This window comes from Solenopsis invicta, chromosome 8 (assembly GCF_016802725.1).
Source record: "Solenopsis invicta isolate M01_SB chromosome 8, UNIL_Sinv_3.0, whole genome shotgun sequence".
Lineage (NCBI taxonomy): Eukaryota > Metazoa > Arthropoda > Insecta > Hymenoptera > Formicidae > Solenopsis > Solenopsis invicta.
Window position 1 is genome coordinate 2,322,656 of NC_052671.1, and position 27,821 is coordinate 2,350,476.

Sequence of the window (27,821 nt, forward strand, 5' to 3'; positions counted from 1 at the left end):
CTCTCTTCTACTTCCCTTGAGAGTGAACCGATGCATACAGTGCCCAAACAAAAAAAAAACATCAAATTCGCGATTTACGTGTCTATGTGCATGTGCGATGCGTCGTAACAATTGTGTCGAAGTGGCCGCTGCGTTCTTTGACAATAACAGACGCCAGACGCCGTTCCCCGTATCGATGCGTGGAACGATAAATTATGTATGCATATATACGCGACTAATGCAGACGCACGCACGCACATACGCACGCATGTAGGGGTGAACCGGCACGGCGCGGTGTGTCAGCAATGGCTAATCTCTATTTGCATCCCCGAATTTCGACTCGATCCAGAAACCTGACTGCTCCCCCCTGATTTTCGGCATTCAGGTGGCATATGTCGTCCCTAGGACTCGAGGCCGATACGTGTAGACCGTGATCCGGAATAACTGCACTGATATCGCGTAGCGCGCGAGATCAGAGGTTCTCAGTAGAATAAAAAATCTCCCTTACGCGGAGTTATCAGAATTATCGAAAGCCTCTTGGTGACATAAAAAAAGAAGTAAGAAACTGACTAAACGTGTGCAACACGACGTTTCAAATTAGATTACGTGCGTCGTGATGCAGCCGACTCTCGGTTTACAAAATGCGACGAACGTTAGAAGACGTGAAGAAGAAAGGGATCTTATTGATGAAAAAAATGTGAATCGGAATAAGCTGCTTCTCTAAATTATATTTATTTATCTAGTACATAAGATTTGCATGTTTTTTTTTTCTACGTCAAGTGTTCGGTGCCGGCGCGCAACGACGCCACGACGACGAGAAAAGAATACAGGGTCTCTCGGCGATGGCGATAAATCACAGACACTCGTTAGCACGCCACGAATACATTAAGCGACACGACAGTTTCACTCGCGCGCTTTCCCGACGTGAAATACAATATGAGATCCGTTGTCCTCGCGTGCGAACACGCATGTGCAGGCGCTTGCCCCGATAGACGGAGGGTTGCGGGGTGCACCCCTCGCGCACGAGCGCGGTCACGGCAGGGGCGAAGGGACGAAGGAAGAAAGGAGGTGTACGGCAATCGAGAGGAGAAGAAGAGAGACGGGAGAGGCGGTGTCGGCCGCTGGGGTCGAAGGCACAAAAGAATAGCGTCGCATGCCACGGAGCTGAATCCACCCCTAAAATTCACTCTCTTGCGCCGCTCTCTCACGTGTGCAAGGTTGCCCGAACCTTACAAAGCGCTCTTCTCTCGACACAAGACGTGACGTGGCGACGAGTGAATCGATTTCCGAGTCAGGTCACGACGGCAGTCGTAGCTTGGAGCAACCGATACTATCGAACGTCTACTATCGCGATAGATGTTAATTGTTAATATAGATTTTAGACTTATACATTAATAATCATACTGAGAGAAGAATCATTTACGATAATTTTCAAATTAATATGAATAAACTTTAAAAGAATAATAGATGAATGAAGGTAAAAACGGTATACTTTCTGTTAGCGAAATTAGCATCCCAATAGTGTCATCGAGCGAAACTCTACAAGTGGTTGGCGAGTCGGGGGGAGAACCACTGCGCACATTATTGATGAGTGCCGCGCAGGGTGGTTGGATGAGTCTCGGGATATTTTTGGGGTGGGCAACAGGCAAGAGCACTCGCGCGCTCGTAGAGGGTGCCCCGAGCTTTTTCGGCTCGGGTCGCCGCGCTCAGACGCGATGCAGCGAACGAAGAGGGGAGGCCAGAAATCGAATGTACCGGGGAGGTACCGAGAGGAGGGTAGGTGGGGTACGGAGGGGGACAGAAACCATCTGCCCGCATATGTTATGCCCCGCGTATGTCGGGGCCGCAAGCCGTAAGAGAGAGAACCGCTCGTCCGAGACCAGGAACCGACTGTCTGCCCGACGACGACGAGAGGAAGTCGGAAACGAACCCCGTCACCTCCCTCGAAATGTCCGAGGAAACGAGTGTTTTCGTAATTAGGAAATGTAGTAGGGAGGAAAATCGAGCCCGAGGGGTTGGCTCGTGTCGGCGCGGACGCGAACCGGCACGTTTTGATTTTGTATTGGGCCCTACCTCGGTAACGCACGACTGCTCACGCGTTTTCATTTTTATTTATAGAGACAGACCTTCCAACGTGTAACCCAAGTTACCAAAAATGTATCCATATATACGTAACGGAAGTAAAGCTTCTTAATCACATCTTTCCTAATTTATCTATGTATCATTTCTATGTTTTATTTAAAGATGTATCGGACACACACAGTTATTGCAAAATAAATAAAATTTGGAAATGTGTTCAATATTAACTATATTTTAATATAGTTTAATATTAACAATAAATTTTTTATAGTTTATTTACTGCATTTTTGATTAAAAATTAAATTATTTTTTACAGCATTAAGAAAAATCTGAATTTCTTTGTGTAAGTACTTTAAGCATTCAAGATGATTTATATAAAGTTTTATTGTAATGGTTTGTTTATTTCGTAATAGGTTATTTCGTAAATAGGTAAATAAATAAATGTTGTTTATTTTACAGAACTGATCTCTGTATTGCAATTAAACTTTACATCAATCATCTTAAATATTTAAAGTACTTAAATAAAAAGAATTTAGATTCTTTTATTATTTCATTATTAATTCTATTTTCATTAGAGCACATGTCTACTTTCTATTAAAATAATTTTTTTTCCGGATAGAAAACAATCTGTAATTTTTTCATAATTTTTTAAATGTTTTGTTAAATGTTCTACACATTCTTAATTATTTAAATGAATTTTTTCGCAAAGACTTGGCGTACATACATCGTATTTTAATATTGTACATGTTATCGAAAGGTTTCCAAGAGAGTCATGCCGAGTAATATATAACATTATGACATGAGAAAGTCATCAGGCTCAACGCTCACTAGTTCAATTAATTAATTAATCATTTCGACTTACATTGTTGCAACGAGTGTCGACCCGGTGTCGACGGTACGATCGATATTTCATGTTGCTCAATTTTGCGATGCCTCCAGGTGCAAAATCGGTTACTCTCACCTGCATGTTGCATCGCGTCGCAAGATCTGCAAGTCACAACATAAATGCATTTCATTAACGATGTCGGCTGGTTGTGTAAAAAAATTTCGGAATCACTGTCAATCAACCGTTCCCATTCTGTTCAATATTAATTTCTCAAAGCTTTGTCTGTCCACCGGTGTGTGGCATTAATATATATATATATTTTTTTGCTTCTCTGTAATTATCTGTCTCAAAGTATCCTATAATGCTTCGATTATGTCGAAACATCAAGTTGCAATCTCTGCGAAAGAGGACGGAGGTACCGCAAATTGATTGGAGAACCTGCCCACCTCTGAAATGATACTCGCTGCTTCTCAGGCATCATATATACATCTCGTTTTTCGTACCGAGCGTAATCTCGCTGACAGCGAAATTGCGAATCCGCGGGAGACGGGGTTAAAGAACGCGTGTGCCCCGATTGGCTTGAATGACCAGAAAAAAAGAGAAAAGAGCGGTCGTCTCCGGAAGATTGTCTCGTTCCCTTTAAAGCACGGAGAGGAAAACGCACGACACGTCGGCGATCGTTGCATTGTGACGCGGAGCGAGCGAACGAGATCCCGTTCGCGCGCGCGAGCGCAGAGCAGGACGAAGCGAGCTGAGCGGGCACCCCAAAGCGCAGCTGGTCCCCACGTCACTCGTTCCGGGCACACGAACGAAGTGCGCTCTCATCGTTCGTCCCGTACGCACCGTCGTTCGCGCGTATCTGCCCTTCCTTTCCCGCCATCCGGTTCCTTCCAACCGGTAGGATGAACGAGGACGGTAGATTGCAGCCACGCTTCGGCCACGCGACTTCGAGCCGTACAGAAGCCTCCTTCTTGCACTCTCTGTGCCTGTAGGTCGGAGGTTGTAAGTTATAACATGCACGCACACACGCGCCTCTCGATAACAATCGAAACGAGTCCATCGTCGCGATGCGATGTTACATGCATTGCTAATTATCTTTACTTCTTTGTTTCAACCACGAGTTATCGTTTACAATATTATAATATACGGGTGTAATAAACGGGCAATAGATTTTAATATGAGGACTGGAAAGGAATGGGATGACTGGGAGGAAACGTTCTTTGAACGACGTTTAATGTATTCCATTACTTTAAATATATTAATCTATAAGTATGAGTAATACTTTTTATTATTATCATTCATGTGTACAGAAAAGTGCAAACAATTTTTTATTTAAATACTATGACACCTTTTTTTATACCGTTTTGTACAAATTGACAAGTTAAGCTATACTATTTTAAAGAAGTATGGGTCATATCTCAAAGCATTACCGAAAAAATAAAAACTTTAAAATATTATAAATATTTTTGGATTATATGTTTGAGTATCTGTGTTAAATTTGAGTACAATTCTCTTATTGGTTTAAAAGTTTTTAAATTTTTTGTTTACTTTTATATAAAATCGCGTTTTGCAGTACTTATTTGCAAATTTGACGGGAAAGTAGCATTACCAATTAAATCAAAATTTTATATTAATAGAACATTAATAAATATTCATGCAATAATTCATTTAGATCCACTTACTCGTTTAAAAATTATTTATTTAAAATTGAAGTAAAATATAGTAATTTTTGTCGCAAAAATCATTATAAATCTATTTTTTTATTATTTTCTTCTTTGTAACTAGTTTCACGGTCAAATTCGGATATTCGCGATCAAAATTTTTTGTTTTTTTATTAAGAAAAAAAATTAACTTAGAGAAGCCTTCAGTTTTTAAATTTCGATAACTTGATTCGTATTTTATAGCTAAAAAATCGGCGAGAATTGTTATATGTCGATTTCCTGCAATCAATAATCAGTGATGAAAACTTTAATGAATACGTCGAGTTTCTCCAAAAAGTGAAGACATTTGCAATTGATGCGACATCAATACGAGACCACAGTGTGTTCCGAGCGGGATGCATATGGTTGCTTCCGGGAGGAAACCGCCGACCGCCATTCGATTACTATCATTGCTGCATATCCTTGGAGGATACGACAGTTGGCTTCTTGTTGCAAACAGTCGCGTCATACGCCTTCGACGAAGCGACGTATAAGAGCGTCGCGATGGCATTTTCGCCGAGGGTCGACGAAAAAGAGGAGCGTGAGATCCATTGGCGCTACGGATTAGTCCCCGCGCGAGTTGAACGAACTACGTATGGCAAAAAAAAGGAGAAACGAGAGAGAAAGAGAAAAAAAAGGATTTCTTCTCGGCTCCTTTCTGCGCCCTTTCTTAGGAGCCCTCGAATCCCGAAGCAGGAAACGGTTTGGACTTTTTGCGCCTCCGAATCTTTTATCATCGAAACGGTCTGGGTTATCTCAACTTTTAATAGCGCAAAAAGATAACTATCTCCCAAATATTCGCGTGTAAGGGGAGAGAAAGGATTACTTTTGTTATCTTGAAGAGCAAAGGTACCGCTGAAGGATTGCACGAAAGGCCACAGACTCTTCCCGTACTCCGAAGATTTAGTAATCGCGTGAAGGTAGTAGAGAAACAGTGTGGCAATTAAGTACTTTAATTTGCACGTAACCCTGAAGCATTCGCGTGACGTAATGTAATTAACTTTGGCACGCAATCGAACATTTTAACACGTTTTTACATATATATGTCATTGTAATCAATTAGTAATAAGAAAAGATATTTTAACATATCAAAGAAATGTTTGCTCGTAAATCAGCAAGTAAAACAAAAAAGATTTTTATTATGTTTTCTTTCCGGGGAGAAATTGAATGAAAAATTCCGTGTTTAATTAAAATAATAATTCAGTTTTCCTTCTCTTTTATAACGCATACACGTTTGATTAAGATTTCTTTTTTACATTCGATACATTCATTATTACATCATCGACATTTTAATGACATTTCTCTGGACGAAAGAGACAGAGACGATCATGTTTTGTTGCTGCAAAAAAAAATTAACACCGAAAAATGTTGTGCTTTGTTGCACGAAAACTCGCGAGTATCATTTACAATTGACAAATTCAAGCAAAGTCAGCGAGAAGCGCACGGAGGGGGGAAGAGGGTAGATTGAGCAGGCTGATCGTATAATTTTGCACATTGTAAAGCTCAACCCGTGGCAGGGTGGGCTCGATAGAGAAAAGGGGAGTAGAATTACCTTTCGTAGTTGAATAGAACGCACCTACGTAGGCACGTAGGACGAGTTGTATAGCGGAGCGTAAGTGCGCCTCGAATCAGGGTCGGGCCGCTACAGAAGAAACAAGGAATCGACTGTTTCATATAATGCATCTTTCGTACCGTGAAAACAGCAGAATAAAACGTCTTTTAATCCAATTAGTAATTAGATTTATTCTTAAGCAGCGTTTTTCATGTCGTGACCAGATGTTAATATTTAACAATTAATTATTAACAATGAATTTACATGTATATCGTCACATACAATTCTTTAGGTGTCTTTTATCAAAGCTAAAAATTTTAGACGATTATTTTAAATCCATAGGTGGAATGGAAGTGCAAGTTCATTCCTCCGAAGTATCGCCATACGAATTTCTAGCTTCGAAATCCGCCCCTGCAACGAAGCATGGTGCGTAACAGAAGTGCGTAGGCATTGGTCGTGCACACGTGCAGGGGCACGCGTCGTGACAAAGGGCCCGCACTGATCCACCCCCTTTCTGCTTCGTTTTACTCTCTGCTTCCCCGTCACTACCACCCCTCTTCCTCTTTCCGTCCCTCCTGCCTATCGCGTTCTTCTACGGCTGTCGACCGCTTCGGTCGCTTAACGCGAACGAAAGTCTGAAGCATTCGTCATGCTATTAGCGCTTTTTAAGCACGTGGGCCCCCGCGGCGCATCGGACTGCGCGAATTTTACACGTTGAACTTGCGCTCGTGCTGGCTCGACTTGACCGATAATCGTGAATCGAGGGACTTTGCTCTACCCCATCGCACCGGAAGAACGAGTCATGTTCGTGCCAGGCGGTGGTAATCGCCTATAACGAACCTACGACGAGGCCAGTATTTTACGATCAATACTTAAATATAGGTAATAACGATAACTTGGTACTACGCTTACCGAAACTTTGGTAAATCGACGGAAAACAGTCGGACCTCTGGAAACGACAATAGATTCTATAGACACGGGAATTTAAATGAAATGTAAACTTAAGGGGTGCCCCGTTGCAAGACGAAAGAGATCACGTTTTCGCCACGGCCAACGTGATCAAATAGGCATTGCATTGTCATAATAATACGGTCATCAATAACCCCGACGGTTATCCCTTTAACAATAAACATGGAAAATTAGCCGGGAACGTCAGTTGTGGATGGTGCCACGCTCGTCCGTATATAGAGCGCGCGCCCGGGACTGCCAATACTAAGCCGTGGTGAACGAGAAAGCCGCGACCGAATTTATAACGAAATATATAGAGCGGCAACCCTCGCAAAAGAGGAACTTTAATCTCCCGATGCCGAGGGGTACCGAGGAGACGAGGAGCGGGCGCGCACGCCTCAGCGGAGTCCCATGAGAGAGAAGTGCTCGTGGGGATTATGCGCGAGAACGGGGACCGCCGTGGGGCCCCACCGAGTTCCCCCATTGTTGGGAATCTTCTCCGACGCATAATGCCTCCGGATGAGCCTGTAAACTTATCAGTCGGACGGTCGCGAGCGGCATCGATGCGCCGTTCGATAATACCGAATCTCCATGATATACCACGGCGGGAACGAGGTCGATCGAGGAGAGAGGGGAGGGGCATTACGATCGCAGGATATTCGCGCCGCGCCGCCTCGTCTGGGTACGTAAATCAGGATCAGATCATTTTGTGCTGTAGCGGCGCGCGCTTTTCTTGCACGCACGCAAAGAGCTCGTTTGCCGTGGCCGAATAGGCCTTTGAAAATATTTGAGTCCGTTTTGCGCGCGACTATCGGATCAACATATCCGGGGACTTTACGGGGCCCGGTCGCGCGTACCACGATTTCGGACTCCACCCCGGTTCGACGTCGCGCTTAAATGGCATGCACTCGATATATGTTATCCTTGCAATGATAATCGCTGAATTACGCACGTTTAACGCGCGATAAGACGCGACGCTTAGACGCTGCGGTCATGCAAGAACGCGCACATATAGATCGCTTTATATTCCTCGCGTGACATCCTTACATGTATTTTTCTTATATCACGTCGTATAAATTCCAATTGTGCGTTATGCGAAAAGCAAACCAGTATCGAGTTCCCCGACGCGACGGTCGTTTCCTTCACTTTACTCGAGAAGGAAGTATCCCGTCATCGCTAACGAGCGTCATATGTGAGAATTGATCCTTTCCCGTTTTCAATGAAAATAATGAGAAAGCGAGAGGAGAAAATATCGCATCGAGAAAGATTTCATAAATCACCGTCTTAATCGCTGAAGACTAATCGGTGTCACGTGTAAACCGTTTGCACACGAATTGCGTTAATCCCTTATGGGAGAAGAGGATCTTTCCTACATATGGGAAAACCACACCGCTACACCGCATTATTCCCATAAACAGATTTTTCCCAGCTGTTATAGAACGGAAAATAACTGTTTTTTTTTTTTTTTTTTTCATTTTTCTACCCCCATAAAACTGCTAACCGACAACTGTAGATTATCAATAAAGTGTTAATTTAGATTTATAACAGAGACATGTAATATCTTAGACTCTAGACATTTATCGTATTTTAATAAATAATATTGTTCGCTTTGCAAATCTAAAATTAAAATTCTGCGCACAGGGTTTCGTACAGACACTGCCCCAGTTTACATAATGTACATTATAAATTCGGGCCTCTCCGTTTTAATCGCACGGTTGGTTTAGGGGCTCTCAGGTTTGGGTGCACAAATGCAGACTAGATCTAGGTCGAATCCCACTGAACCCTCCGATCCCTTAAGCATAATCAGTACAGCCCCCGGCATGAAAAGCTTTTTATCGCGGTTGCTTTCTAAATTATAATTTACGTATGCGCATAAAGATCAGTTAGGTACACACTAATTCAATATTCAATTCAATCACCATTTTGCCTAGCAACTGCAGCAATTCCCGATTATTTAATGTAAAAATGAATCTTCACTCACTTTTCAACCAATGTCTTCCACTTCCTGTCCTTATATTTCTCCTTTTAAGACAAGTACCTTTCAAAGTAATTGCTAATAATACCCACCAATAGACTTTTTAAAACCGGTCTTTTTTATTTTCCCCGAACAAAAATTATATTTCACATTCGGTATGTCACTCTCACGAGCGTACCGCCCCGAAACACGAAACTTCCGCGGCGCAACGAACGAGTGTGGTTCTTCCTGTCTTTTGCCGCAGTAGGAAATATGCCAGGTGGAATTAAATTATTTTTTTTAATATTGTTGAAAGATTTAAATCGCGCGCAACTTGATATTTGCAAAAAGCTACTAATGTCATAAACTACATCACTGTCTTATTATTTTATCTTTCGTGCTATTATATTACAAAAAAAGATACTTTATTCAGTTTTGTCAGCTGTTTAGAACACATATGTATTTTTCTCATCCTGTGTTCATAGCGTACAGCGATGAAGATTAAAGCGCTCTGGCAATATAGGACAAAAATGCAAATCACGAAACGCATTTGTTTGATGTGAATATCTATGTAATCTTCGATCATCAATATGAAAATCACAATATTGCAACAAAAACAATTTTTGTTAAACAGTATGAATAAGAATAAGTATATAGAATCTGTAGTATATATTGTCTATGGAAATTTTTCGAAATTTAAAAAACTCTACGTAAATAATATTACTTAAAAAGTGTATAGGCAGCTTAATGTCTCTCGGTGATGAACATAATGTTATAGAACATGCCGGATAGAGACAGGCGTTAAGTAGACTAACAATATAAGCATGACTACCTAATAATATTACTCCGCCGTCGGCACGCGTATCATCGTAGGGCAATAAGGGCTAAAGTACATAATAATATGGGGCCCTTTAATCGCGTATCGACCGCCGTTCAATTACACATTAGATTGCCAAGATCACTTTGTCTTTCGTATAGTCTTCTATGGCCGACGCCACCGGTACAAGAAGCGGTAATTGCGGGCAAGGTACGCACGCACGCACGCACGCACCAATGTGCGCCACGCATTTATTGCTGGGCCGTAGACCCACACACGTAGTAGCACAACCGGCACACGCTCTCTCTCCCCCGGCATATGGCGCGCACGGTCCCCCTTTTTCAGTTCCGGGGGAGAAGAAACGAGGGGCTGCGGCGCGTGCTGAAAATCCCCACCATTTCTCTCTCTCTCTCTCTTTCTTCCTCTCTTCCCTTCCCTTTCACGCTTTCGCTCCCTCACGGGCGCCCTTCTCCCTTCTCGCTCCAACCCCGCGATCCAACTCGGCGCGGCACGGCAAAATGCTGAAACGTAACCCATCTATCGATGTCCGCGCTCATTCTCGAAGCGGACGCCATGTAGTGCATACCACGTAGACATGATCGACGAACAGAGGTGCTGGTGATACGCGATCGTGAGGATTTCCCTTCCAGCAACGCGAGCGTCTAGCTAGTCCTAGAGGTCTTTGTACTCTGAAGGGCACCCTCGATATTTCCGTTCCGTTAGCGCTTCGTTTCGTAAATCAACGTGGATCAGATTGTTCGCTAAATGATCCATGTGGATCGTTGCAAGTGAAGAGTGAGGAGTGAAGAGTGTGATGAATGAAGATTTTCAGTCGAACGGATTACTCGAGTGCGTGTAGTTCAACTTCCAAGGGAATTTTCCTCTCGTTCGCATTCGACGTCAGAAAAAATAATACGAGTTAATTGTAGTCTCGTGTGTGCCGTCGATAATTTAAAACACAAAACAGGTCGAACTTGACAATTTTACATTGTCTATACTATCTGTGCCAGAGGAAATCAAACACAAAAGAGTGAAGCTACCGTTCGTTCGGACATTAAATCAATATTAATCCCTAATTGTTTGCATGTCCGCGGTGCCTTTAACGATTTGCGGTGGATGGCGTAGTTACAGCTGTTAGCAAGATCAAATTCCCGATTGAAATTTAAATCACAATATTTGTGTCTTGCGGAAGTGTAACGAGCAAAAATCCAAGTGCCTTTTCTGTGTCTCCAACTTTTATACTTGTAGCGAAGCTGTTATCCGTCTGTATGAACGTTTGGAAGTCGACTATGTGTTGACATCAAAACTATTTATCTTCATGGCATACGTTAAAGAGTATTTTCATCAAGTGTCACCTTGATCTTCGGTGAGTATTTAATTTGGAAGTTGTATATTGTTTCAAAAATATAACGTCATTTATTACGGTGCGCTTAATAGCAATTGGTCCAATAACGGCACTAGCTTGCAAGCTATTTTCAATTGAGATCAAATTAAATTGCGTTTTATAATTGATCCACGTGTTAACTCAAAGGTTTACTGCAAGATTATTTTGAATCGCATTAATTCGACAATTTGTTGAATGCAAACAATAAGTAAAACTGAATTCATGATGTTTGATATTAGGCGAGAAAAATGTTTTCTATTAAAGATAACTTGCGTTGAGATAGATTTGTTTTGAAAACTCTCGATAGTTAGTTTCCGAGGAGTCGACGACCGTCTCTCGTGGAGAAGAATAGATGGTGACCTCATGCTTTACTTAAGCCGTGGCGACCGGCAGCGAGACAATTAGATCTCGGTTTGGGTCATCAGCTTCATGAGTTAGTAAAGGAAGAAACTATAAGCTCTTGTAAAAGCCTACAGCAAAACATTTACGCATTTGTATTTCGAATCGTCAGCTTTCAGAAAGGTTAAAAGTTTATATGAAGTAGAAAATAAAATGTATATTAATTTCACAAGTAAATATTTAAAAATGTCATTAATCAATCATTAATAAACAATTTAAAAATGTTTATATCCTTATGCAAAAGATTTATAACACTTTTTGCGAGCACGACAGGTCTGACCCAGATTTGAATTGATACTCAATCATGAAGTCGTCGAACGGTCTGTGTCGATAATCGCCTTTGTCTCCAACAAGAGGAAACGTTTTATTTATAAGCCCGGCAATTAGATTCGTCCTCGGCAAGCATTAGTGTCGTTTATCGACCGGTTGAAGAGATCGCTCTGTCTCTTAACGCAACTCGCTTAATCAACATTATTGTGGAAATTACGCGGTAGAAAACACAATACTTCGCGTGGAATTCATAATTTATCGAGATATCACATAATTTTCGACGTAGACGCAAATATATTATTAACCATATATTCCTATTTCTATTATATTAATTATATTTAGCGTCGTTATAAATTTATTTATTATTGAATTAAATTCAATAATAAACATCCTTGATAATATTTGATTAATCACTTAAAACATTATTTACCCCATCAAACTTCACGATTATGAATTAATTTTTTTCAGCTTGGAACAAAATCACGGAACTTCGATGATAGTTTACTAAGTATTCCAAGTACTCACGGCTAATTCGTGTCACCAACAAACACTCGTTGGAACGAGCACAATGGCGACCATGGGGGTAACGGTGTTTTGCAATAGAGTGCAGATAAACGGCAATGATCAAGAACAATTGATGTTGCTGCGAACGTTACAAGATAACGAGAATAATATCATTGGCAATCAACCGACGTTAATAGTCCCGAAAAACAATGCTAGCAGTAATACAGCGAACTCTACGACAGTGTTACCTCCGTACGATCCCTCCAGGTTGAAGAAGCACGGCAAGAACGGGCAACCGCCGCCCGTTGCTGTCGCACGAAGAAATGCCAGGGAGAGAAATCGCGTGAAACAAGTGAACAATGGATTTGCCACATTGCGACAACATATTCCGAGCCATATTGCCGCGGGTTATGGTGACAGGGGTAAGAAGTTGTCGAAGGTGGAGACGCTCAGAATGGCCGTAGAATACATCCGAGGCCTTCAGAGGCTCCTGGCCGAAGCTGATGGTATTGAATATGATTCCAAGACCATTGTCGGTGCACAGTGCGCTCCTTCTCCGACTAACAGCGTCATCTCTTCGACTCATAACGGCTCTGGCGAAAGACTCGTTCTCGAGGACGATGTACTAGCCGCAGAGGACGACGAGGGGGAACATCTCGACGAGGAAGAGGATGAGAGTACCGCTAAATCGAAAATTACATTATCTAGGTAAATTTTAGATATTTCAAACTAAAACGATAATTAGAAAAAAGTAGAGATACGATTAAAAAAAAAAAAAAAAAACATACGCTTTACTTCATAAAATAAATATAGACATTTACATTAATTACAACTAATAACGTAATTGTATACAACACTCGAGTGTAAACAGCTGTGCCTTTTTTTAAGCACATTAATTTTACTTCTTTTTTTCTTACAGATTATCACCTAACCGAACGGCTATTTCATCTCCGCGTGACTACTACGCATCCTCGGCAGGCGATGAAGAAAATTTGGAACCGCGAACTATAACCGGTGGACAGAATTTCTCTAGACTATCGCCAAATTCGGTGGCCTCGCCACCTTCGGAATATTACGCTCAGAATGAGGAGAATCTGGAGCCGCAGATTCTGTCGCCGTACAGCGGCGCCGGGGATAGCGAAGAGGGTGCGACGACTGTTTACGCGACTAGCCCAGAGACCTTCTCCGGAGCCCTCTACTACAAGCAAGAGATCACCGAAACGGGGGAATTCATGGACGTCGTCAGCTGGTGGGAACAGGAACAGGGAAGACTCGTCCATCAACAGCATACGCAACGGCTGACGCACGTGTAACTATAGGTAAGTTCCCGACGAGTTTAACTCAAGTTGTCTGTTCAAGCTGCGAGACCGGCCGACGACAATAAATTACAGAACAACTTGCGTACATTTTTAGCACTTCACACGCAAGACTGATGGCCATAATTCGATAGCTATCTACCTCTTTTAAATTACATGGTATTATATTGTCATAACAATTGTATTATTATTTAACGGAAGATCGTATTATCGTAAAATAGCGTTTACCTTTTTATTTTTGCCGATTTCTCCAGTGAACGAGGAAGTAACTGTTTAATAACAGAATGCTTGATTTTAACACAATTGATGATGCAACATTACAAGTTTTTCGCAAAAAAAAAATTTAATCGTAAAGTTACAAAGGATAGAGGTGTTTGCGCACAGTGTCGCGAGTTGCATGCCCGATGCATTCAGGATGCACACGTGATACCCGCGTCGCGGAAATGCCGCCAAGTGGAAACTCGTGTTCGACGCTTCGTCCTGAACACGTGCTACATCGGTGTCGAGCCCGAAAATAAACTTTACGCATTGAACCACTTTGCGAAGTACGTGCCGACGTGACACTTGGATGTCACGGTCCCCGTTACATTTTTTCTCGAGAACCCTATCCTATAAAAGAAATTTTATACCAGTAAGGAGCACTTATCTTCTTATCAAGAATATCAAATTTTTATAATGCTTTATTAATGTATAAAAATTACTTTTTCTATTTGACGTAAAAACGTCGCTTACATTTGATAATTTTTTATTTATTATTTTTGCAATTATTTTTATTTAATCCTCGCGATAAAAAAAAACTTTCTTCAAGTTAATTTCTAGAATTATTTATAAAAAAGAATACTTTACGTTTAAACAGAGAGCTAGAGTTTCTCTTATAGATAAAAAGAAAAATTTGAATTAATTCACTTTTGCATTTTTGTTTTTCTATCATATTTGTGCTCGAAGACTCGTATGTACGTCGAAGGTCAGAGCAACCTTAATGGTCTACAGTATGCAATTTGGGGGACACATGGCTGGTGGTGGATCATGGTGTGTCATCTTAAAAGCGTGCAACCACGAACGGAAGTGGCGGAACGTCTAGCCATATGTTGGATATTCTTCTTGAAATATCTCGCAACCAGACCTTCCTCAATCTTCTTGGTTTCCAATTGCTGGTCATCAATTCCCATGGATATCTGACACATGTTCGTTTCACGACCGAGCTACTTCTTTCAAATCCACTTAGGGGAACTTTAAATCGATATCCGTACGAGTATGCAAAATATCTTCTTATAGATTCTTTTTGTCCGTTTGAGAGAGTTTAAAGATGGACGATCAGGATGAAGGATGTTAAAGAGAGATTACTTCTAATTAATCTCAAATTCAAATTTACTTATATCATGAAATTTGTTCAATATGCACATAGAAACACATAGATAAATTTAAAAAATAATTAAAAAAATTGAATTCTCTTAAGGACTTGCGCCAGAGACAAATCACGTTACATTTTATTTCTTCATTTACAGAAGTTTTACAAAACTCAATTTTTTTTAAATTTCTGTACAAGCACGATACATTTCAAACATATATTTCTTAGAAAAGAGAAGCGTAACTGTTGCGTAGTAATAACCGATGCATTCGATTCTGGACGTGCAACGGGAAGGGAAAAAAAATCAGCTGGCAGGCGGTGCCAGTCGCCACAAATAGAAGTCGCGGTTTCCTTAGAAACGTGCGTAGCGCCCACGTGCCGTACATGCAGGCCGACATGTAGTGCTGGATGCACATACGTTCGACTGAAGGGCGATGGAAGCTGAATTACCATTGCCGCTGACATATGTGCAGTATGGCGATTTAAAAAAAGTCGAGTCATAGGCCGTGAAACGTCTTACACGGAATTTCAAAATTATTAGCTTCGTCATCATTATTGTATGAAAGAACTCATTCTTTCATCTAGAAATATTGTTTCTAAGAAAATAATAAAGAATTATACGTTATTAGACAATAATAAACTTCTCAAAATTTTAGTTTGTCAAAAATTATTTTAATTTTGTCAATATTTACACCTTAACAGTTTCTTTAAATTTCTTCAGAACTACTTGTTAGATTTTAAATTTGTTTGTAAAATTTTTTTATCTTTTCCTTAACACGCCGCACTTTCCTCATACGTGTATAATTTTTCTCAATGGAAATATAGTTATCAATCGAATGTAGTTATGCAGAAACGTATCGCGGTGTGACAAGAAGCGCAGGGAGCAAGGAGCTTTAGGCTTTAGGCTCGCGAGGGTTTGGAATGAGCGGCCAGCAAGTAATTCTCGACAATTATAAAGTGAGGTCATCTACGAAGTTTACGAGATGCGTCGTCGCGTCAAATTAATTTAATAAATTCCTTACCCGGCTCCCGGTCACGTATATCGGTGTGTGCGACCGCTGTGCCGGTTTTCTTCCTCGCATTTAGTTAGCCTCTTGCGCGGGAACAGCACCGCGAGGGGTACACGAAGTCCAGGTTTTTAGCATCGCGTTAATCCGCGTGGTAAGAGCCTGGGATCTCTCTGTCCTCTCTCATTCGAGGGCCGCGGCTATATCCCAATTAAATCCCCTTTTTTGAATAACGTATTATACCAATAACGGAAATGCGTTACGCGCAAATTAAGCGCGAGATAATCCACGGTAATCAAGATAATTAATCGAAGTGGCGTTACGTCGCGTCGAACACGGGAGCCTCTCGGTAGGAGCGTGTGCAGGGGTGGCCGGAAAGCCGTAGGCTAAAAGTTGCAGTAAATAATAACCGCGTCTCGCTTTAGTAATTGAAACGTATTATAGAGATCAAATATAATATAAGATACAGCCGTGCTGCGACTATATAATCGTGAGAATTTTTCTTGGTAGCCCTTCGACGAAGTCCATAAATTTGTTACATAAGAAAAAGAGAGAAAATAGAAAAAAAGAGAAGTTTTTTCTATACAATTATACGGAATAAATTCTTTACGGAAAGGAATTTTGAAAAAATCCTTAATCTTCCTATATGACAAGTTTTTAATTTTGCAGTAAGTGAGAATGAATTCTTTTTTTTTTCATTTAATAATTTGCTTCTTAATTTTTAAATAATAATATAATATTTTTGTATTTTTAAAAGAGCTATTTTTATTTCAAAAATATTTAAAAAATATAGATTTTCTTTATTTAAAAAAAAAGAAATGTTTAAAAGTAGCGTATATCTCGAACAGAGGTCATTAGCAAATTAGCGCAGAATGTATTGTGAAATAAGTACGCAACTAAGTTTATGGCAATCGTCACAGTCATTTTCCGCCTTTGACTTATTCCACAGACATAGAACAAAGAATCCAACGAGCAATATGCTGGTGGAACCCGCATGTTTTTATCTTATCAATAAACATTACCAGCATGGTAGCGCGACAACTTTAAAACGACGGTGACGGTTTGGAGCCTATTTCAGTACTAAATTATCGATTTTTTAAATCAATTTTTCTGACATAATTGCAAAAGTACATCACAGTTATTTTGTTTTTATCTAATTATACAATTTTATATATCATTATATATAAAATTAAAATTTAATTATTTTTTAAATATTCTAATAATTAAAAATAATTTTTTATTTATATATATAATAATTTAATTAAATTGTATGTTCTAAACTCTTTTGATATTGTCGTAAAAAATTCAATTTCACATTTTAAAACAGATAATTCAACGTTCTTTAACAGAAAAAATTTAGTTGCAATCTAAAAGACACGCTCTTCTTTCGTTTATCAAGACGCAATATTGACTCATGCGTCTGATAAGAAGAAATATGTCTGAGAACTTCCAGATTCGGGAGACAACGAATACTTCGCCAAAGAACACTTCATGTCGGTTCTTAGGAACTTAAAAGTACAGGCGTGGCAGATCCTCCAATTTATCTCTCGCCACTTACGAATATCCCACACACGCTTTCCTCAAGCTTTTTTTTTATCGGCGCCTTTGCGGTTACGAAGAAAAAGACGTCTCTTCACTAAACTCTTTACGAGACACCGTCGACAGAATAGATAACGATATGTACATATAGTCCCTCGAAATTTATTTAAATTTCTATTTTTGTCATTAAATTGCTATTTTTCTCATTGTCAGTAAAATTTACGTAACGTTGATTGAATAACACTATTTGTATTCTCATAATATCTTTCTTAAAATAATATGTAATAACGAAAGTCAACAATTGAATATTTCTGTAATTCATTCTACACAATTTTGTATGATAATTTGAATTGCACTGTTATAAATTGGATCGTAATACAATACATATTTATGTTATTTTTTTGTATAATATTATAATTACAATTTAGATCATAAGTTGCATTGCATTTATTATTAATTATAATAAATGTTTTATACGTTAACATGTAATAATATGTTTCGATTAAAGATCACTTTTTTTTACAGAGTTTTTTAATTCAATGCGTACCATGAAAAGCAGAAGTTTCTGACATCTTTTTTTTCTCATACACAAACTATCCTGTTCTTCTTTGCCCCCCGATGCTTTCTTCCAAAGAAAAATGAGGATTTGCCACATTATTTGTACATGCGTTTTTTCCCACGATATATCCGGAATCTACGGGATGTCCGCGCGACGATTCGTCCGTCCGTTTCCGAATTTAATTCTTCCCCAATACAGCTAAACGACGATCCGCGCGATCCAGTGACGGAACACAATAGCCGAGACGGGACAAAGGATCTCTCGAGGATAGACGGGATCTTTTTTCCTTCCTTTACTCCCAGGATCACGAAATTGTGATGGAAACTGTTTTCTCTCGATATAAATCTTCGACAAGGGTTCACGTGTATTTCGGATAGTAACGGTTGTCGCGAGCAAGACAATTTTCGTACTTGAAGAATTTCACAATAAAAAGGGGAATAACAAAAAAGTTCTATTACAAAAATAAGAATAATCCATGTGAAACGTCACGAATTGTGGAAATTAAAAGTAAAACGTGGATCACTCTGCGTGATCTAAAAAAAAATTAGTTCTCTCGATCTACGTACTAATTTAACATTTGTCACGCATAGAATTAATATTGTTTTGTGATTTTGTTTTAGTTACAGATTCCAGTTAGGGAAGATGAATATTTGCAACCAAATTCAAAGTCTACTATAATATAGTACGCCTCAAATTTCGTATGATCTCACTAAACCTGGATGAAGATATCCTCTCGCGCGCGACAATATCTGACGCGACAGATACGAGAGCGTGTATTGTGATCAATAACAAAAGTTGGAAAATTGTACTTACGAGTACTTATCCTTTAAGCAAACCTATCTATTGTTATACGTGTCTTTCGGATTATTAACAGAATATGAAGCTAATATGGTCGCCATTATTATGGATAATATTTATTTATTTAATAAGAATATAGATTTATTAAAAACAAATTAAATGTGATATTATATCACATTTCACATCGTATTCATGAAAGGTTGCTATTTGAATTGCCTTATATCTTAAAGTGTACCTTAAAGCTTCTTTAAGCCTTGAAAGTTATATTCCATTTGTACATGTATTAATTACATCAATTGCGCGAATTGATGTACCGTTACCCGTATACTTTCAACTGTACTAACCAATTACCTTCTTTTAAGGACAATAGAGAAAAATATTTTAATTCTCTTTAGCAATGACGTTTTGCGCTTCCAGAAAGAAAATGCTTATTTTCTCGGCTATTTATATCACAACGAGTACAATTAATTTAGTTATATCAAGAATATAATTATATTTACACGAAACACTATTTACCGCAAAATTATTAAGTTGAGAAATGTGCATAACGTTCGTAACGTGTTATAGAATAAAACCAATATTCTTGTTGTACTAATATCATCAAACGTTGCTATGCTATTTTAATAAATTTTTGCAGCATGTTTAAGATTTGAAAGATAAAATTATGACACTCTTATTTATAAAAACAATGTTTATATTTATTACGCCATGTGTCCGTTATTGCACAATTTAACATGTTACATAAAATAATAAAGAACAACATGTAGGGTACATCGATGGAAATAGGTCAACCAACGAAGAGATAATATGTAGAAAATTACGTAATGATATAATGTGCATTATGCAGTTACATGTACTGCACACTAAATTTTGCTTGTGTATTAGCAGCATGTGCAAATGTTTTGTATAATATATTATTCATTGAAAATATTCATTATCTGCGTAAATATTAGAATACATAAATATATAAATTATATAATTATGCAAATATAATTTATATATTCTTGTATATTCCATTTACGTAGGTACTATAATCACAGCTTTTATAATATAAAATATTTACAAATACTGATAATATACAAAATTTATATGCAGTTCATATAGTTATTAGCAATTTTATATATATATGTACACAGGATATCCCGAAAACCGCGACGCAAAATAATAAAGCAAGAAAAGTATCGAAAAATTAAGTAAAATAGTTATTTGTACATTTTTATTTCAAGCCATAATTTTTGGCATCTCTGTGAGTCGTACAAATTGTAATATTAGTGACCACATAAACAATCATCTAAATATAGTCTCTGATTAACTTTTAAGCTATAAATATCTCAAAAGTTACTGCTTGAAATAAAAATCTACAAATAATTATTTTACTTCATTTTTGAAAAATTTTTTGCTATAGTACTTTAAGTTGCAAATTTCGTGGCAATCTGTACATATTATATAAAACTATATAAATCAATCCATAATCAATAATAAAAAGAATTTATATGTATTACTCTAACATGTAAAGTTCTTTGTTATTTCCTCGTTTTTGACTTTGTTATGAATTTGATACACCCTGCATAGAAACCGATCTGTGAATCGACTTTAATGCTGCGAGACACAATCAAAAAATGTGTACATAAAAGTGCCTTAACTAAGTAGGCGGTAAGTTATATTATAATATTTATATCTTTTTTATACTCAAATTTTTTATGGAATTTATAAAATAATATATAAGAGTTACTATTATATTTCTGTGCACGATACGAAATCATGTTAAATGTTTTGCGATATCATAATCTATCCAAGAATGAAAATAGTCATTCACGTGCGCGCGCCATTATATTGTATATGATGTTGCAGCAATCAAATATTTTTTAACAGATTTTTAAAGAGAATATTTATCAGCGTGCTAAAAGAATATATATATCACGTGCCTTATCTATGCGAAATAAAACAATGCGATCAAATTTTGAATTTCCTCTAATTCGTAATTAATTATTATTTATCAGGAGATACCACGCTTGCACTATTCTACGTACATACATAGGATTATTATCTGACATTATTTACAAAAAGTATGATCCACTTGACATAAGTGATAAAATTGTTGCGAATGTACATTAAATTATGCGTCTGTATTCATTATAATACACGCTTTGTGTAATGTTTACATTTCTTCAAGAGCGATGTCGATTATAATGAATATTATATACCTTTGTTGTAAATTTTGTATTACTAACAAATACGTTACAATACTCGATCGTTCTTTCGTCTCGAGTTTAACACAAGTATTATAAAAATATTAAAAGTGTCATTTAGAATTAAGATTTATTGTAAATTATACGCGAACATAAACAATATTTCTATCGCCACTAGCGCTTGTGTCAATCTTGTAAATATCAGTGCCTTGATTAAGTTTAAAATAAGTATTTTATAATCTTGTACTTGACATATCTTTTTACGAAATATTTAAAATACATTTTAATAATAATGTTTATTGTTTTTATTTAACATAAACAATCTGCACAACAATTATAGAATTATGTTCATAAAATTTATTTATTATTTATATTTAGTTATATGTAAATATGAAATTAAATAAATAGTGCGCGTGTAGCGCGTGTTTGTGTTGTTCTAGTGGGTATAAAAGTTCAATTTTACGCGTATATTTTAAATATGCATTTATATAATCGGTATTAATACATAAATTTATTATGTTTCAAAACGGAACTCATAATTAAAATTATTATCTTTGTCAGTAGTTTTTTGCATTACCTGTGAAATAATATTATAAATGCGTTTTCTTTTTTATATGATTTTTCCGAAATGCAAATCCCGTTGAACAATCGCACTTTTTTTAAATGTGAAATATTCGTATAACATTGTGCTCATATACATATTAATACATAATACATAAATAATTATGATCTTTGTCAGTAGTTTTTTGCATCACCTGTGAGATAATATTATAAATGTGTTTTTTTTTATATGATTTTTTCGAAATGCAAATTCCATTGAACATTTGCACTTTTTTTAAATGTGAAATATTCGTATAACATTGTGCTCATATACATATTAATACATAATACATAAATAATTATGATCTTTGTCAGTAGTTTTTTGCATCACCTGTGAGATAATATTATAAATGCGTTTTCTTTTTTATATGATTTTTTCGAAATGCAAGTTCCATTGAACAATTGCACTTTTTTTTCATGTGAAATATTCGTATAACATTGTTCTCATATACATATTAATACATATTACATAAATAATTATGATCTATGTCAGTAATTTTTTGCATCACTTGTAAGGTAATATTACTTATATACATACTTATATAATACATAAATAATTATGATCTTACAGATATAACAAACTGGCCATGAAATGAGGAATTGAAACGGCAACAGATATAAACACACATTTCAATTTCAAGCTCAAAAGTATAAATCCTGGACAGCTTTGACTTAATTTATCAAGTATTATTTACTATATTTAAAAAGAATTTATTATACTAATAAAACATCATACTATTTGCTCTTGTTTTTCGTGCCATACGCTTGTCAGCGCATAAACGATCTCTTCTATATACATACGAGTATATTCGTAGATAGTATACTACTACAAAAAAGAAAAAAATTAAAAATACAAAACATTTATTTTCATATATATATTTTAAAAAAAACTTTAAACAAATCTATAACAAGGATGGGGTATTTCTCAGAAAATAATGATATCGATGTTTTGTTGTACTCCATCCTTTACTATTTCTTTACACTTATGTGTCACGAAATAACTGCTAAGCTCAAAAATGTCATAAATTACAATATATTTTCAAGTTAGAAACATTAAGTTTAATGTATCTATAACTGAAAAATATGTGCAAAAAATTTACTGCACGTACGTTTGACAACTTTAAATGTTTTTACATGTAATTGCTTGAAATTTATTTCCGTGTTTACGAACACGGAAACATGTTTACATTACATTAAATTCTGCTGCCAATTTTTAACAGTGTACTTATTACGTTAACAAGTCGATTTAACTCACCTTTAATTAATATTAACAACATAAAATAAATCTAAAATTACAACACAATACTATTATGATATTTATGTTATTATTGAAACACATAAGAATAGTTATATTTCAGGCCTCGTTCTCAAGATTACCACATGTAGTACCTCTTCAAGGTGCTAGGAGTCACAACGTTCAGATTTTTAAAAAGCCCGCTCACTCTGGGAGCGCCCCCGTCTCGTCATTGCTTTTCTTTGTGCGCGAGGGGTCACTTCGTTCCAGTAAAAGTTAATTATATTTACATAGTTTAGCGTTATTTCAGAATACAAAATGCCAAAGAGACATAGAAAATCAAGTGATAAGGATTCAACGGAAAGATTGGAGAAAAAAATCCGAAAATATTAAAAGATATTGAGCAATCGTCAGGAAGTAGAATTGGAGGTTAGATCTTCCGAAAAACAGATTGACCCGCAATTAGGACAAAAAAAAAAAAATAATCAACAAATAGATCTCGGTAAGTAATTAGATCAATAAAGTAGGATAACTTCAACACCAGTGAGCTTACACGAGAGGTAAGACAGACTGAAAGTATAATTTCGCACATAAGGCAGATTAATGTATCTCAATCTAAAGTCCAGTGAGCTTACACTAGAGGTAAGACAAACTGGAAAAATTATTTTGCACATAAGACAAATAATGTATCTTAACCTAAAGACCAGTGAGCTTACACTCGAGGTAAGACAGGCTGGAAGAAAAAACTTGCACAAGAGGCAAGTGAGGTTAAGTTAATGTCGAATTCTCTATAAAAATCATATTTGAAAAAATATCTTGCCTTGGTTTTTTGTTTTAAGAACATGAGGAGATCTTAGAAATCGGGAAAACGTCGAGAATATGCCACCCGACGAAAATTGTGTAACCGAAGAAATTTTGAAATTGCTGGGAGACAATCCAAAGATTTCTAAGGCAGTTGAACCTAAATTACACAAGGACATATCAGACCGACTAGAAGGATGGATAAGTCGAACAAAATCATTTGGTACACAACTTTGCAAATTTAATAAAGCTCCTGAAATCTGATTTAATAACTGTTGAGATAATTTTACAGTACGCGGACCATTAATCCAAAGTAATATCAATTTTTTCATTATTCCTAAACATATAAGGTGCATGTAATCAATTACAACGCTAGAAACTAATCCAAAATTAGGAATTTGCTTTAAAATCGTCTCACCAATTTGAAAATCGTCGTATTTATTATTAGCAAAATCTTCATCAGTTCTTAAAGCATCAATTATTTTTGTCGCTGGAAAACATAATCGTCCATCTAAAAATTCACCTGTAATAGTACATCGCGAACAACTATTGTAACCGGTATGATATTTTATTGATAAAATAAAAGCTTTTGCTGGAGCATCATAAATTAATCCATGAAAATTAATTTGTACTTGAATTTCATTATAAAAGAGTCCTGTATTAATTAATAAAATTGCTTCATCAACAAATTGTGTTAAAAACTCATTGTTACACTGCGGTTTTCTTTGACCATAGTATGCTCCCACAATGAAAACTGATTTTAAAACTGTATCTGAACATAAAATGGGCCATAAAGTCGCATTGCTTGATTTGGAAATCGGTAAACCATCAATGTTTATAAAAATATCCAGACTAGCAGGTATTCGGCCTAAAACTGTATTATATTCATCTAACATTTTTTTTAATGCATTTTGTAAACCGAAATGGCAATATTGTCCAACGGCCATTTCAATAATTGCTGTGTGCCTTGGAGTTGAGAGTAATGTTCGAGGATCTTTTGGAAACAAATGTCGCGTATATTTACGTAATATAATCAAAAGTGCCCTGATAGCAACGTGGAAAATGTTAAACATAATTGCCCAAGAAGCTATATCCTTAATAAATTGATCATTTTGATTATCAGTTTTATCGCCAGGCTCAACATTTATATAATGTACTACTGATTTAGTTAATTCACTTGCATTTGTATCACTTTCACTACTATTGTTACTATCATTTCTATGCATTTCTCCCTCTTCATTATTTGATTCATTATCGTCAACCGTGTCACTTTCATTTAAATTGTCTACAAGTTCATCATTTCTATTGACAAATTCGTTTTCTAATAGCTCTAAATCTTCACTAGTATCAGATTGTAATAATTCGTTTCTCAATTCAAGATGTTTATTATTGGAAAGATTTAATAAATCTGAAGCAGTGTTATTGGCAATAATTCTTCGGAAATGCCGTTTAGAAAGAAAAGAATAATTTTTGTGTTTTCTATCCATCTTTATAATAAAATAATATACTAATCAAAACTGAAATAGCTATATGCTTCAATTAATAGATCTTCTAATATTTGTTCGTTTCTACAGTACATGAAATATAAAACTATTTGTTTTATAATTCATGTACAGTAGAAACAAATGTTAAATATACAAAACCTTTATTCAATAAAATACCAATCTCAACAGCTATGCGTTGGAATGGTGGATTTCTCCGTATACGTTGGACTAGTATGAATGTCCTTGACACTTCACGGATCGTACTTATTGAATCTAGTAACAGAAAAAATATATACATACATACACACACACACACACACACACACACACACACACACACATTTATACTAACTTAGGAATAAGAAAAAAAAGTTAAAAAAATTTACGAGAAGTAAATAATAAATACTTTCTGTACTATCTTTATATATGTTGTAATTATTGTAATTATTGAACTATCCTTACAAAGTGAAAGCTTTTGGTCCTTCGAGAATAATATAATATTTTTTAGACGAAAAAGTTTAATATTTTTATATATGTCTAATTTGTATACAATTTTTCTATCTTTATTACGTTTGTAGTGTTAATTTATATTATATTTCGTTATAGGATATTTCTTAGTACATAAAATATTACTTCAAAACTAATTTTTCTTTTCTGGAAATTTGAAATCAAATTAATATATTTAACCACAATACCATTAATATAAGCTATTGAGAAACAGTAGTTTTAAATTTACCGTTTACCTCTGACGTCACACTTTGACAATTGTCATTGGTCGTATGCGCGTGAGCATACCCTTGTCTTTATAACTTTTCAATTGTGTGAGACCGCCGTATATCTTTACGCATATCAAGAGACATAACGCGCGCGCGTGTGTGTGTGTGTGTTTGGATGTATTTAGTTCCAAAAATTTTAGAATATTAGTGATGCAATAATCACTTTGTTTCCGCGAAAAGCTTTGAAATGCTTAAATTGTAAGTGTAAAGTTCGCTTCTTGTAGTAATTTTTTCTGAGTTTCATTAAAGCAGCTAATAGGTTAGATTGTCCACAGGAACTACAGAGGGATGTATGTCTTGAGAGAGAGAGAGAGAGAGAGAGAGAGAGAGAGAGAGAGAGAGAGAGAGAGAGAGAGAGAGAGAGAGAGAGCGTGTGTGTGTGTGTGTATCTCTTCGCGGAACCGGCGACTTGCGATTACCGAGATCGAATCTTATATGTACAGTCGTTTTCATTATAGTTGCTACACTTTTTTTTGGATGCATTTCTGAACGCGCAACTATAACAAGAGATGAGAACGACTGTAGTTGCGGAGGTTAGCGCGAAATGTCAAACGTTGGTATACAAGGTGTCGCAAATAAAATTTGGGTACCTTGGAGGAAATATAAGATAAGTATACTCGCAAATATTTTTCAAATAGATTTTTTAAAAAAATATTCGCACATTTTCCGTATTTGATCGGTTTTGGTCTAATTGAGCTTTATATATTCGTTATTACAGCAACGATGAGCTGAGATGCTTAGATATAGTTAAATAAATTATAACTACAACAAATATAAAAAATGAAAATTTTAAATATTTGTTACAGTTATAATTATAATTTATTTAACTACATCTAAGCATCTCAGATCATCGTTGTTGTAACAACGAATTTATAAAGCTCAATTAGACCAAAGTCAATACGGAATATGTGTTATTTATTAATTAAAGCTAACTTTTTCTTATTTTTAGAAGGAGTAGAAGACACAAGGATGATACTGAAAAAAGGTAAATAAGATTTTTGTTTAATTACGTAAGACGTAAGAAAAATTTTGTAATAAATATACAATTTATTATTTGCATAGGTATCACTTTAATTCTGGTCCATTGATGCAACAAGCACGCAACATTTTGAAACAGATGGATGGTAAAGTGATGAAGAATGAATTTGATATTCAAATTCTTGATTTATTGGCGAGTTCTTGGCCAGACAGACCACCAGTTGAGAAAAGCTGGAACTATTGAAGGTAATATTATTTTAAAGTATGCGGCTCTTTATATTTTATTATAATATTTATCTATTGCATTATTTCTTAAAAGGATATGAAGACTGGTTTATCAGAAGAAGGGAAAGCTACCTTACTCACGAAAATGTCTTTGGAAGAAGGGAAGCCAGATCCTGTCACATAGAGAATAAAATATTCGTTGCACTACCAAACTTATGACAAGTGATTTATTTATTCCAATTATGTTTGCACCCATTGCTTGTGCGACAGCATTGAAAATATTACATTCTCCATGGAGTTAAAAAATGATTATTTCAGTGTAATCTTTAGTTTTATATATGTATATATAAATCTTTTCCATAACAATAACTGTATTACGTTCATTTGGTATTAAATCTCGCACATTGTTGACGCCAAATTAATTCACCTAAAAACAACGCATGTATTAAGTTAGAAAAAAAAAAAATATATATATATATATTTTTCTAACTTAATACATGCGTTGTTTCTAGGTGAATTAATTTGGCGTCAACAATGTGCGAGATTTAATACCAA

General features: G+C 36.4%; 1 protein-coding gene across 1 annotated transcript; it reads left to right on the plus strand.

Moving 5' to 3' along the window:
• The first annotated feature begins 9,267 nt into the window (after positions 1-9,267).
• Positions 9,268-21,462, plus strand: LOC105192835. Its single transcript, XM_011157088.3, has 4 exons — positions 9,268-11,221; positions 12,377-13,120; positions 13,332-13,731; positions 18,802-21,462. Exons 2-3 carry the CDS (start codon positions 12,477-12,479, stop codon positions 13,723-13,725), a joined length of 1,038 nt encoding a protein of 345 aa, XP_011155390.1. The 5' UTR covers positions 9,268-11,221; positions 12,377-12,476; the 3' UTR covers positions 13,726-13,731; positions 18,802-21,462.
• Positions 21,463-27,821: the final 6,359 nt, after the last annotated feature.

What these genes read in the sequence shown, in the direction of transcription:
- LOC105192835 (XM_011157088.3), top strand. Translation starts at nt 12,477, where the DNA reads ATGGCGACCATGGGGGTAACGGTGTTTTGCAATAGAGTGCAGATAAAC. An exon ending in TCGAAAATTACATTATCTAG is followed by an intron (nt 13,121 to 13,331) that starts GTAAATTTTAGA and finishes TTTTTCTTACAG; the next exon opens with ATTATCACCTAACCGAACGG.